Source organism: Falco punctatus (genome assembly GCF_963210335.1).
Source record: "Falco punctatus genome assembly, chromosome: 9".
Classification (NCBI taxonomy): Eukaryota; Metazoa; Chordata; class Aves; order Falconiformes; family Falconidae; genus Falco; species Falco punctatus.
In genome coordinates this window covers 18,183,997-18,198,628 of record NC_137589.1, presented here as the reverse complement: position 1 = coordinate 18,198,628, position 14,632 = coordinate 18,183,997, and the positions used below count along the sequence as shown (strand labels likewise).

General features: G+C 37.8%; 1 protein-coding gene across 3 annotated transcripts in view; it reads left to right on the top strand.

Moving 5' to 3' along the window:
- CTNNA3 (catenin alpha 3) overlaps window positions 1-14,632 on the top strand; it is a 523,251-nt gene that overhangs the window by 115,948 nt on the left and 392,671 nt on the right. For all 3 annotated transcript variants that reach the window (XM_080402757.1, XM_080402758.1, XM_080402756.1), the window contains one exon: window positions 7,372-7,635. In XM_080402757.1, coding sequence (XP_080258883.1) covers window positions 7,372-7,635 — 264 coding nt within the window. The remainder of the gene's footprint in view (window positions 1-7,371; window positions 7,636-14,632) is intronic.

Genomic DNA, 14,632 nt, shown 5'->3' with positions numbered 1-14,632 from the left:
GAATCGTTCTTATCTCAACCCCCAAGTTTTACATTCTTTTCCAATTCTTCTCCCCATCCCTCGGTGTGGGGACAAGGGGAGTGAACAAGCAGCTGCGTGGTGCTTAGTTTCTGGCTGGGGCTAAACCACAACACATTTCTCACAAATGCCAGTTTTCAGGTGTCTTTACTTGTATGAAAGAAGTTAGGTCCTGCTTTGGCATATCTTCTGAACTTCCTACTTCTGCAAGCTCCATGTTCTCCATTATTTGCCTTGTATTACTTAGGTATGTATGCACAAATTCCTTGTCCATTGAAAACTGTGATAGGTTGCTTTAATATTAAGCTTTACATTAAATTATAAATTATCTTGACTGCCAGAAATATGTGTCAATCTCTGAGCTCTTTTCTCTCAAGTATGGATGTTAACCAGCAGATTATTTAGCTTAAAGCATAAGATAGAATTTGAAACAACATATGTCAAGCTAATGCTACCTGATACTGTGCACTTCTGAAACAAATGGTTACACCTGCCACTGCTTTAGCTTTCTGTAAAGAGATCTATCTCCAAGTCACATTAAGAGCTAAGCACTGAAAACAAAGCAAGTTTAGATAGGAAAATTACATCATGAAAACACTGGACTTCTGAAAATTTTAAACTGTATTTGACAGCAGCGTAAAGTGAAGGTATTCCTTAGGTAAAAATGTTAACAAAGGAAAAAAATTACTACTTTACTCTGCTTTTTCTTCACAAAGAAAAGATTGCTGCTTTACTCATTAAGTTACATAAGAGGACTATAGGCTGATGCTGCCCTACTTCTGGATGCTTCTGCACCGGCTATTCTATTTCCAAGTGCTTGGAAACAAGTGAGTTTGGTATTTCACTGACTCCTTCCCATCCATTATTTCTTCATTTTAATCTTCCTTACACTTTTTCACTCTCACTCTTTAGTGTTTTATTTCCCTCATTTCCTGTTTTTCTCTCTTGAAATTAATCTGTATCTCTGCTGTATTACTTCCCTCTCTTTCTTCCTTGCTTCCTGTCCTTCACATCTTCATTAGCCATCTCCTTGTCTTCAAGACATGATAAGACCTTCTGGAAGTTCCTAATTTCAGAGCCCTCTCCCTGATGAATTTTCCCCACTCTAGTTCCAGGCAAGTTCATTGCTGACAAATGTGACCATAACTGTACTAGGAGAAAACCTTTGTGAGCTAATATATTAAGTGGTGTATGTTTGCAGAAAAAGGATTGCTGGACTCTAAAGAAAAATTCTTATATTAATTCTTACAGGGAAAAATTGCTTTGCTACCTTTCAAAATCAGCTACTTCATCTAGGAGACTGAAAGTTAACAGAGCAGGGTATTAGAAGCGTTGGGACCAAATCCTGAAATAATGGGCAGAGAAGTGACAGCAATGTGTTACTCTGTCAGTTCTAACCGGCTTAGAAGTTGCTGAAGCATGAGACGCATAGAATATTGTGCAGTAGTTGCAATCTGATGCAACAGTGTCATCACAAGAAGCTGTACCTTTCCCAGCAGAACAGTGAACTCCTGAGAGACATTAGTAAATTAAAAAAGCTGGAATATTAACCAGTCATGGGCAGGTTTTTATACTTTGTATGGGATAGCTTTGCTTTTCTGTGGTATTATGTATCAGTTTGAGTATGGTTAATAGTAAATAGGTATAGATACAGAGAGAAGGTTTCAAGGCTTTGCTTCTACTGGGAACCTCAGTCCTGTAAATCTGTTTTCTGCTTGCTCGAAGTTGACTGAAAATTATGGTTTTATAAAGACAATATTGAGTTATCTTAGAGGCAGAGAGTATTACTTAAGGTTTAGTCCTATGATAACATTGACATGGCTTTGTAGTGTGATGCTTCCCATTTTGTGTATTCATGCATAAGGCTGATGCAAACAAGCTCTGCCTACCGTTTACAGCCATACAGAGTGTGTAGATATATGGTGTTTATGTACTCTGTATATGTGCTTTAGTATAGTTTAGCATGAGACGCTAAGAACTGCTGATGAAGTTAGGAAAAATAAATCGAGGCTGGTTAAGACATTTTTATTGAAAGTTAGCTTGGAATTCCCGACAATCAAGCATATTGAGTTGCTGCTTTGTAAAGATAGGTTCCTATTTTTGCCTCCAGACCTGGTCAATCTGGTAAGATTCACCTTTTAAAATGGCATACTCCTGTGGTGCCTGCAAACAAACAGGCGCCTACAAACAGGTGCCTGCTGTTTTGGGGATTGTCTGTGTTTCATGGTTGTCTATTGGAGAAGAGAAATTACAAAGGAAAAAAAAAATTCTGGAGTGTGATTGTTAATATATTTCATCTACCTGTTTGGACTGGAAACCTGTGTATTTAAAAAAAGTAAAAAAGTAAAATGTGAGTGAACTGGCTTTGGGAATACCTGCTTTCTCTGTGAAGGAGCAGATGAGATATTTTTAAGAAGAGTTACCAGTGAGCTTCCATCCCTATGACACTGGAAGATCTAATCCTTTGCTTCCTAGAGGTAATGGCAGGCTTTTGATTCAGTCAACGAGAAATGCACCAGGGTGTGTTCAAACAAATTCCTTTGATTCAGCAGTGCTCTGAATTTACTGGCATACCTTCTCAGTGCTGTTCGACTTGCTGTGAATGCAGGTAAGGTGACCTTTTACGGTCAGTGTAGTACAGGTCTGTGATCTATTGATGTTTTTTGTGCTAACAAAGCCATTACCCTAAGTCAGGCATTTTCCTAGTGTGGGTTTGTGTCTGTGTTTTGTATGGTTACAGTCACTTGTGTAGGTCATAATTTCAGATGTGTAGTGAAAAGCCTGGAGTGGAGGAAAGGGGCCATGAGGTCATGCTGTTAACTGCTGCGAACATAGCGTTTTGTGGAGCAGGCAGGGTCAGCTTTATGACAGAGTTGGTAACAGGTGATCCTGCTTATCTATTTAGCAAAAGGTATTGGATGTTGCAGTGAGTCCATGGATCAAGCTGAGGGTCCGGACTGGTGAGGGCAGCCAGGTGAGAGATAGCCCAGTTGGTGTCATGGAGGCACCATGGTGACAGGGCAGGACTGAGCTCAGGAGGCCAGTCTGTGTGCTGAGGCCTGGGCCTGGGGGCCATGTCCAGGTGGGGGGGCAGCTGTGGCTGAGCTGGAGACCAGTACTTGTATGACATAGCTCAGGAGGGACTGAAGGTCCCAGTGAGCTGAGCTGGGGCTCCAGGGCCCAAGGGTGGGGTGTGAATGGAGCCCCCAGATGAGGTTGGCAGGGCCTGTGAGGCCTGGCAGTGCTCTCAGCGCCCTGATGGGTATGAGCCTTTAAAACCTGTGTGAAAGTAGTATTATCTTGCCAAGAGTGACATAGCTGAAGAGCAATGGGGCAGTCAGTATCAACTCCAGATCTTTTTCACTTTCTTGTCTGTGAGATACTTTCTTCTGCCGAGTAAAACTACATAGTACTTACGAAATAGGTACACTGGAGCCTTACCCAGATAAAGAGTGCATAAATAAATTTGGAAGAGTTCGAGCTTTGTTAGTGTCTTTGATTCACCAAATATACACAATTTGGCAGTCACTTTTGACTGAAAGCTGAACATTAAAGCCCAAGTTTAAGTTGTGATAAAAAGTAATGCTTTTATCCCCTGGCCCTATAGTAGTATGAAATTGTGGGGTTTGTAAAGCTGTGTTTTTCCTCATAAATATAAAAAACTCAGTTCAGTGATATCTGTCTCTGCAAAGAGAGCTAGGGGACAGCAGCGCACTTTATTTGAAGCTGCCTTTGTGAACCTTGTGTTGACTGCAGCTGGTGCAAAATATGGCAGTGTGATTTATACCCACAGTGATGCCTGGTTCCAATGAGTTGTGCTGATATGAGTACTCAGTGAACAAGAGCTGGTTTCCTGGTGTATTGTGCTGTCAAACCTTAAATATATCAAGTGTGATAAAAACCAGTTGTTTGGGTATTTTTTTCTTATTACTGAAGTAGTGCAACACAAGCTTAACTGTGAAGGTAGTTTTCAAGTTTTCCATTTGAAGTCGTCTTGTCCATTCACCATGTTTGGCTGGAACAATCCACAGCTGGGAGTTTGTGACTATCCATTTATTTTCTATTCTTATCAGGGACAGGCAGGTATGAGGAAGGCAGAATAGTATGTCCTGGGATGGGCGTGGGACAGCAGCCTGGGGAAGTATCACTATACCGGGCCTCTAAAATTGGCAAGGATTGGAGACAGGATTATCTTTGATCTCAGGTTGTCTCATGTGACGTCTCATCTAGGGCTCAGTTGCTAACTTAGTATGGAAGAACACATCCCAGACCAGTGGAAATAGTCCATTAGTCTAAAGAAGAGTTGAAATAAGAGGGAAGTGGTAAACTGTGAAGAAAAAGTAGACTAGAACTCAGTAGTGTACTTGGATGAACTACAGATGCTCAGATATTATGGTATAAAGAAAGTAGTAGTAAGAACTGGTTTGGAAAATTTCTTCTCTGTAGTTATATTTGTCTTCTGCCTCTGTGCAGATAAAAGATGATCCATCCATGCTTACAACAATCTGAGTAACAAAAAACACAGGCATGGTTTGTGTTCTGTTCCTCTTGTTCTGGTGCCATGTTTTACAGATACTTCAGTCTTATATGTAAACACTTACCCCTGTATGATTCTTTTGCACACTTAAGTAGCGTGTTGTCTTATTGCATTTTGTGTCTGAATTATTGTAGTATAGTTGGGCAAGGGTCAGCAAGTACAGAGTACCTATTTGAGTCCAAATTTCAGTGCAGCCAAATTTGACACTGAATGCTCAGACCTTTAGAAGCCTATGGTCTTAGTTGGGTAACTTGACTAAAAGTGTGTATCAAAGGGTAACTTAAAAGAAACTGTATACTTTCTCAGCATTGCTTTCTTGTGTTTCCTAGTGTTATATTATCTTTGACAAGTGAAAAGGAATCAGACGGTTTCTGCATTTTTCTCCCCAGTGGAAAAAGTGTATGGACTAGGGATTAACGATCAGTTTGCAGAGACTAACTTCCTTCTTCAGAGAACTGGTTACTATTCTGATAATGCACATATACAGAGATTGGATAGAGAAATCACTCATTTGTAGGGTTTTTTTGGCCTGTTTGTGCAGAAGGCCAGACAAATTATCAACTGTCTCTTGTTCACATAAAAAATCTTGAGGAATGAATTCTTCATCAAGTTGGGAAAGACAGTAGCTCTACACCTTCTTTTTGGGCTGTCCAAGGCTCACAACTGAACAATGAAGTAGTGAGGAATTTCATGGGTCTAAACATTATTATTTTTAAAAAATAGTTTTATTGAATAAATGTGAAGCTCTTCATAAGCAAATTTACCAATACCATGATTCTCAAACTCTACACAATATTGTGTGAAACAAAGCGTTCTGTGTTTTAAAAACATTAACACACTGAAATTTTTGGATTGTTTCCAGACATGTTTCCAGATGCTGATGACTTGCTGTTACTGGCTTTGTGCTGCTGGCTTGCCAGTTTTGCATTTCTTATGGATCCCTCATTCCTGCTTAGACAGCACTGTTAGGTTTTTTTTGGGGGTGGGAACAAGTCTTTTGGAAGGACTTTTGAGTTTGATTGTTTGCATATGATGCAGCAAAGTAAGAAATGGTTAAGAACAGAAGGCAGCTAGGCTGAAGTGTTGTATTGGTCTGTAGCTTTCTTGCAGCACAGGAGAAAAGAGTGCATTCTGTTGTCTTTCAGTTTAATTTTAGGAAAGGTAGATTTGCCAATTAGAGCAGGAGTCTGGGTTTAAAAGTAAATACCAATTTTTGATGAGAGTGCATTGGATAAATTGCAGATGCTTTACCAAGATTGGAAGTGCAATAGTATTTGGATTTGAGCACATGGGGCAATAAAGTAATTCCTGCACAGTGGTGCAGGATTCAATTATATATTGGTTTATTGAAAATGTAAAAATATGTTAAGTATTCATAAGCTCCAGAAAATAACTCAGTTTTCTAATTCAGATGATCATCTGGTTAAGCCACTGTCTGCCTCTGTTTAAGGCTCCACTGCCTCCCTGTGTGTCCTTGTTTTTAGCTATAATGCTGAGATTTCCAAGTTAGCCTGCGGAAGTAAGATGCAATCCTATGTCCAATGTGTATCTTGCAGTAAATGAGATTTAAAAACTATAGGACTGGTTCATTTAATAGTGAATGCTCTTTTCTTCAACCATAAACTTACAAACTTGATGCAGTGAGAAGTGGATACTGTGATGCTTTTGTAAATAATGCATATAGAGCCTGATGCAATGCAAAATAAAATAATTAGAAAGACTTCAGTTTGCTTTAGAGCAGGCTGTGAGCAGTTTTGTATGCTTTTTGTTGTTCATTCTTCATTGTGCCTCTTTTTATCATTTGACGCTGGTGCCACAGGCTTTTATTGTTCTGTTGTGCTGTTTTCCCTCTTTTATTTTTTCCCTAAATTTAACTGTTTCCTTTACCCAAGCCATTTTGCAAATATCTACCAGGTGTTTTTTTAAAGAAACAAGATGCAGAAGGAGAGTTGGGAGAATGTCTAGAGTAAAATAGGATGAGACAGGAGGCTCTTTGCAATCCTGATGTTGATTATATGGTTGTTCTAAAGTCTATAACTTTCACCTGTTCAAAGAACAGCTGCCAAGCTTGATTCCTAGGAACAGTTAAATCTGACTTGGCAGCTCTGTTGAGCTGTGCGTTCCTTGTTGTCTGGGCTGGCAGGAAGCAGCAGTGTTTCAATAAGATCTGCGTGGAGAAGGGAGGAACAAGATGATTGTGGCAAGATCCGTGAGTGCTTTGAGTGTGTACCTAGCAGGAAGAGAAACAGGCAGTGGCACTTCAGAGATAGCTTCTCTCAAGCACCTTTCTCATTTTCACACCTTCCACACTTCCCATTTCCCGGGAGTACAGGATTCTCATCCCTGACCTGCTGTTCCTTTCTGCAGTGTGCTCAGGATGTATGCTGGTGGGGCAGGGAAGCAAACACAGGAAACTTGTTTAGATGCATCAATCACAGAATTCCTTGCTTAACCCTGTTTGCACCTCTGTCCTCCACTATTACTTATGAAGAAAGACCTGTCTGGAGGAAAGACAGTTAATTTTGAAGCCAGTTTTCTCATAGGAAAACTATGCTTAAAACCAGAAAAATATGGACAGTTCATGGTTCTGATTACAGGGCACAATAAAAATTTGGGTTTTTTTACACAGATGTTGTTCATTTTTCATGAGATAAAGACGATTCAATTCTAATTACTGTTGTAGTCCATTTTCACAATCTTTGATGAATTTAACTCAATGTTTCCTTAGAGCAGAGATAGGGAAAATAATTGTTTCTACATTACTTGTCAGGTTTGAAGTGCTTTTGGAAATAAACAGCATGTTCTTTTGCTGACAGGATTTGAAATCTAGCAATCAGCGAGATGAAATTGCTGCAGCACGTGCGTCCCTGAAGGAAAATTCCTCTCTCCTACATTCAGTATGTTCAGCTTGTTTGGAACATTCAGATGTTGCATCCCTTGCAGCCAGCAAGGATTCAATTTGCAATGAAATACAGAATGCTCTCAATGTAATTTCTAATGCTTCCCAAGGAGTTGGAAATAAAGTGGGACAACCTACATCTCACACAGCTACTCTTGGAAGTGCACTTGATGAGCTTGAGGTACGTAAACCTGTGAGACTGTAACATTTTTGGAAAAATGGTGGTTTTTTTTTTTTTTTAATTAACTACAGCTATCGTCAGTGATGGACCTAAAGGCATTAGAAACTGATGCTTTGCTTAGTCCTAGTCTAAATAGTATCACTCTATATTATTTCATGGGAAGGGGTCACTTCTTGCAAAAGAGTTTGGAATTAAGTCTTCATGTATGTTCAATATTTGGCTTCCTTCAAACAGCAGGGAAGAATTAGTTCCAAGTGTCTCGCTAATAATGAAGACAGGTACATCCTCAAATAAGTGGATAGAACCCATGAGTTCAGTTTACAAATAACAGTGGATATCAGATGATGGTGATCACTGCTACCTTGACTGCATTTGAAGTAGTACATCACAAATAGAAGTCCTTTACTCCAATACTTGTCAATGGGTTCATTATAGAATTGGAGAAGTTGGAAACCTGATTATATTTTCTGCTTATCATTAAATAAAGTGACATAAACAATATGCCTTCACAAACTCTGCATTTCTACTTCCATTACTTAAGCAAATACTTAGAGAAGGTCAGTTATTTTTCTACTCCTGACCTGATCCTAAGCTTTTGTATGAAACTTTCACTTTTTCTCATGGCTGCTCTGGCTCTTACCAGTGTTCTTTTCCATTGTCTTGACAAAAACGGTAAAAGTTCTCCTGCAGATGAGATTACAGACCATGCTTCTCTTGTGGTGTAACTGATGTAGGCCCAGATCAACAAAAGGAATAAAAGTTTCTAAAAAAATTTGTAAATATTGGTCTTTTTTGTTGTAAATCCTTGGACTTATCAGATCTCAGCCTTGTAACTCTAATTTTGTTGATACATTTTCAGAAGAATTGTGTTATGACTGATGCTAGTAGATTTTTTCCTAAAATTTTCAATGACAGGGTAGAAAAATACATTGAAATATGACACAAATCTTGTAGTGGCAGTTTGACCAAAACAGACCTTTCAGTCATGCTCAAAGCTGAATCTGCACAGGTTGTTTCCCCTAAAGGAAAAGGCTACAATTGCATGTTGTGTGTAATCCTTCCTTGCTTCTCACAGTGGGTTTTAAAATTATAGTTTCTAATCTATTTTCTTAATAAATGGAATAAAAAAAAGAGTAATACATGATTTGTTACAATGAAGTTCTGAATGACAAATTATATACTTTAAATGAGAGCTATTATTTACTTGTCTTGATTACAATTTTTTTAAACTACAATTTTTTTAAACAAAATTTGGCAAAATGATTGCATCTTCTGACCACAGACAAATTAATCTTGACTGTATGTGAGCAGCACTATTTTAATGATTTTTAAAAAGTGTAATTAAATTTACTATTGTTTTAAATTTTAAGATTTGTGATAATCATGAAATAAAAAAATTGTCTTTTGGATTGAATTTGGTTTTATTCAGAAACATAAGAACATAGAATTCTGTTGTAAAAAGCCATTTGTTTATGGAGTTTTAAATATATTTTTACCTAGGTAACCCAAATGGGAACTGAAGCTGTGTGAGTTAGATAAAGAGCAATTTACAGAGCATTTTACTTCTTAAAACGATGCTATGAATTAGATGGTTACACTTTTCATTCTTAACAGCATGTTCTATTGGCTAAGGACCTAAAACAACCTTTGCTCTATCTTCTTGTTGCAAATACAGTGCCATGAAATAGATTGATGGAGTAAATAGTCTGTTGGGAACAGATTTCATTAAATGTTTATAGTGTGGAAATGTATCATGAAGTTTACCCAACAATCTAGTATCTAGATGTTTTGCAATGTCATTCTTCCTTTGCCAGTGCTGGCAGTGTGAAAGTTATTACAGATTTATAGGTGAGGAAGCTGCCAGTAAAATTAAAACAGCTAACTCTTAAATCAGTTGATTCTCAAGAATTCCTCTGAAAGGCTCCATATAACTACCATGTCATTCATAAATAAGCACAAAATTGTGATGTTACAAATTTAATTACATATTAGGATCTGTGTTAGAAGAGCATGTAGGTCTTCTAACGTGTGGGTTATCTAATGCCTTTCACTGGTCTTGCATCTTCTGAATGTAAAGAGATTTCTCACAAAATGATACAGGTCTTGCATGCCTGACTCTCTGTCAGCATATTGATCTGATACATGGTCCTTCAATGACCATGGCTATCTAGCAGAGCAGTTATGTATGAGATGTCAAAATACTGTAAATCAGGCCAAAATGTCAGGAAATATAAGCAGGCTTCTGAATGCCCATGGCCCCTCTTTTTCACAGATCAGAAGACCAATGAGGGATAAAATAACTCCTTTTAAATGCTCACTTACGCTCGCTTAAGAACTCAGGTAGCTAACCCCTGTTTAGCCCTGTTAAAGCAAAACTGCAAAACTGCTTGTGGCTTGTCTGGTGTCTTGTGATTGGTTGGAAATTGGATCATCTTTTCTGCGTTAGATGTACTGATCACAAATATTTGATGAAATTGAAGAATTTAATCTGTGGGCAGAACCTTAAGTCAGATTTTCCTGGTTATTATTGCCTAGATTTATTATTTTTTTTTATTTGGAGATGAACTGTAGTAACATTTTGCTGGTGCTGTTTGTCCATCTTTGCATGACCTTTCTACAAACTGTTTCCTAAAGGAGAAACTCTGGTTTCATCTGAGATTTGAAAGCAGTCATTTTGCTACCTAAATGACTAACTGGCTGTTAACGATCATTTTTCCACAATCTTCCACAAGCTGTTTCTTTCTGTAGTAACACTTAAATATTCTACTGGGAAGGTCTGTTTTACACTATGGCAGACATTCTCTGTATAGGCTAGTGTTGAGGGTGCTTACCTGAGATATAGGAGCGCAACAGTGAAGTTGCTGCTCCAGTGGATAGTGACCAAGTGGCACAACTCCAGCAGAGGTGAGGTACCACAGAGTGCTTTGGTATTAAGGACTGTGATGTGCATGACAGAGACAGAGTTTGCAAACTCTAACACAACTAAAACTGCCTTCCACATCAGAAACTAATGTCCTGAGCTCTGGAAACTGACAATATCTTAGGATATATTCCTTTGTCATTCTTAGAAGATCATTGTGGACAAGTCTTTTATGTGTAAGATTAGTTTGAAATTATTTAATTTGTGTAAGTTAATGATATATTTATTGGAAAAGTAAATATTTAAACATTAGTGAGTAGTTTTGTGCAGTTTTTCAAATCTGTATTAATATGCTAGTTATTAAAGTCAAAGGTTTTTAATTTTTAATTTTGCTGTGTCTTTGGATATAGAAAAAGTAATGAAGACCTAGATAATGCAGTTATTAAACACTTATTATGCAGGAAAACACAGTTCTTACTGCTGAGAACGTTTTGATTCTGCTTTTGAAGTTACGCATTCTTACTTGAAGAGGTAGCAGTTGAAAGGGGTTTATTTCCCCTGCATTTCAGAGTCCTTAATGCACTTCTTTCCACTCCTTTACAATTTCCTTTACTGCATTTCCCTAATTTCCTGCAATGCATATTGTGTTTGAGATATGTAGTAACTTTGCCTCCAGGTAAATCAGACGCAGTTTTCCTTTATATTCACCCATAATGTCACTATTGTAAGGAAGCTCAGCAAAAAGAAGAAATGAGGAAAAAATGGATGCCCCATTCTAATACTCTTAATATGAATCTAAGTTATACTTGTGTCTTACAGAATAGTGTCTTCAGGTACATTTTCTTCCTTCGGTGGAAATAGGTATTATAGAAAAGGAAGGCTTCTGATGACAACGTTAAAGAGCTGGATTACTGCTCCTATCAGGCCTGGCTTGAGGCATTGCCAGTTAAGAAATTGCCTGCAAAAGCAAAACTACTTCCTGTGCTGTTGCCTGGGAGAGCCAGTCTGGCTCCATCCGCTGTCAGCAAGAGGTTAGGGTATATGGAGATATTTCAGAGTAGAAGAGAAGGCAGAATTCTTCATTCTGTCCAACCACTCTTTCTTTTCATTGGATTTTAGCCTTCATGGCACAGTCTACCAGGCCCTGGCAAACTTTCAGCTTTTCTTCTCTCTTTCTTGGAGAGGGCAAAAGTTATGTTTTGTGTGTTTTTTTTTTATTTTCTTCTTCTTTTTTTTTTTTTTTTTTTTTTTTTTTTAACTAGCGAGTAGTTCTTAACTGGCTTCAACTTCTCTACGCCTGCAAAGGGGACGAAAGCAGTGGACTGCCTGTTTCCTTTGTTCTGTCTTTGAGAGTAGGCAAGTTATTGTTCCATCCCAGTTTGGATTTGGTTTCAAAGTTGCATGTGAGATTAATGTGTCCATGATCAACATATTTTTTACATCTTTCAATTAGGAAATAATTGAGATAAAAATCAAGTTAATATGTTGCTTTTATGGATATACAAATAGCTGTGTTTTTAATCTTCAAAATATTTAAGTTCTTTCCCTCCTGGTTGCACATAAACTCTTTTTCAGTATATTATGTGAACATTGGTTTGAGAAAATCCAGGAGATTGGAAATACATTGTTAATACCTTAATGTATAGTTCCATCTGCTGGATGCACATAAACACCTGACATAGACCCATAAACCATTTTAATGGTCTGTCCTGTCACTTGCTGAAACAAGTCCATAAACTTAGTTTTAGACTTTTTATAGTCTCTCAGAATAGACAACAGAAAATTGTACTAGCAGTAGCACTGCCCTAATTTTTTTGATACTGTGCAGTGGTATGAAAATCCCAAAATTCAACACAGAAAATGCGGAGACAGACAGAAATTCACTAGTACCTCTTCTTTGTAGTCATTGTCTGGAAATTTGAGGACTGGAGTTCATGTAGTCCCTGTTCGTACAAAGCATAACATAATTCTAGAACTTTAGGCCCCATAAGGTCTTACAGAGGTTGTTTAAGAAGGTTCGTTATCCCCTGTTTTTATGTGTGTTAATAGGTAGTAAGTATGGGGCCAAAGTGCTGAGATTACCTAAATAACTAGAATGCTTTTAAATGACATGAAGGACTTTAAGGCAGTGGAACGGTGGTGGAGGTGGAATGTTTAGAAACCTACACTGGTATTGCAAGTTGGGAAATACAAGCTACCATTTCAGTGACACAGTAATGCAGAAAGACCCTGCACTTGTTTCCTTTGGAAATATTCAGATTATGAAGTCTGATTTTTTTTTTTTTTCCCCTCTGTTTTTTCTGGAGAATCTCCCAGCTGTCTGCAAATAATTCTTGTACATTTCAGAAAAGATGGGAGGATTGAACCTGTAACAGTGTTCTTTTCACTAAATCATACCTAACATGGAAGAGATTGTTAATAATAACCAACAAGAAAATTTCAAGGTGACTGAAATCCCCTCTTATAGCTGTTTAAGCTTTTATCTTACAATGTTCTAATAGCACACTTTCATTACTCTTAGAATTACCTAAGCTAGACAGTACCTGAAATTGTGATATTAAATCTAAATTGAAAAAATAATTAAAATTCTCTAGCTTAAAAATAGTCTGGCACATACTGGATAAGCATCAGTAAATCAGATGAGTTCTGATTTACCTGACCTAAATTCCACTTAGGTGTGTATGGCGTAGTTCTCTTGTTTGATATTTTTTCTGAATACTTGGAACCACATATGGATGTAACAGGTGAATGGATTTGTGTGTAATAAGTGATTTTAATAAGTATAATTTGGTGATCTGGACCATAATGACACTGTTTCAGATATTCAGTTAGATTAATAATTATTAGTTGAATTCTATAAATGCTGAATATATTTTCACATTTCATGAAAATACCACCTAATTGTCTTTCTCTTTAGAATATTTATTAGGCAGACAAATGTAATTATTTTTATTGTGCCAAAAGAGTTGTCTGCTTTTGTTTAATGCTTTTGTTTGTTTCTTGTCTAGTGAGAAGCCAAAGGACACTTATGTCTTTTGAAAAAAGTTGTTGAACAAAAGCTACTGTTTTGATTTTTGCCCATATTCAGCCTGTTAAAGGTAGCAGCAATGACTTTTTGCCTCAGTGGGGGATTGTATTAGACTAAAAATCAACAGAACTAGACTGCACATGTAATTTGATTTAACATTCTCATCTGTGAGCTAGCACTGCTGGTTTTGTGTTCAATTCAGAGGTCGTCCTGATTTCTAAAAGACTGTGGGGGTGCTGAACCCCTCTTTCAAAGCCAAGACTCTTAGATAAAACATGAAATATTACTGAGTAGTACACTCATACAAAGAGTCATAATTGTACATAGGCAGTACAAGCTTAATATAAGATTCCTATCTTCTTCTTAGGTATTTACAAGGTAAATGTACAAGACAAGCCCACTGGCTAGGAAGACAGATGACCCTCAAGAAGTGTAGACAGACACAGGAAAGAGTGAAAGACGTTTTCTCTGTGTGTGTGTTTTTATACACATAGAAACACATTTCTATGTTTACAACCACAGTGACAAAACTTGAAGAGGAGAAACAATCCTGGCTAAGAGCTTGGAAAGATGGCACACAGCTGCCTGTTTTAAAGACATACTTTCTGTATGGCTGTGAACCTGGCAGTCTGAGCATCAGTTCTTTGCTTATAAAATGGGGTTGATAGCTTTTAGTTCTAGATTAAGATGTTGTGAAGATTGATAGACCAAGTAGTGTGATGATAAGAATGCATGCATTTTTATAAGGGTAGACAAATAGTGTTTCTGTTCCTAGAAGTGAATTTGTAGAAGAAGAAATGCCAGATACAGGTGTAGGAGAGGCTGAAACTGAGGATGAAAATCTTGAATCTCATGCAGCAAAAGCAGGAAACAGGGGGAAAGACTTGGAGACAAGGCAGTTGTGGTCGTGTGTCAACGTGGCCTGCAGGGTGATGTGATGTGTTTCCACTTATTTTGTGGGCTGCTTAGGTGTGAACCAGCTCTGGATGGAATGCTCTGTTGCTATCTTAGCACTGGGTCCCAGCCAGTAGGATCTGATAATGTGGATATTGCTTAGAACTAGTGAGATCCAAATGGCAGGGAGAACTTGGCTTTGTCTGCAAATGACC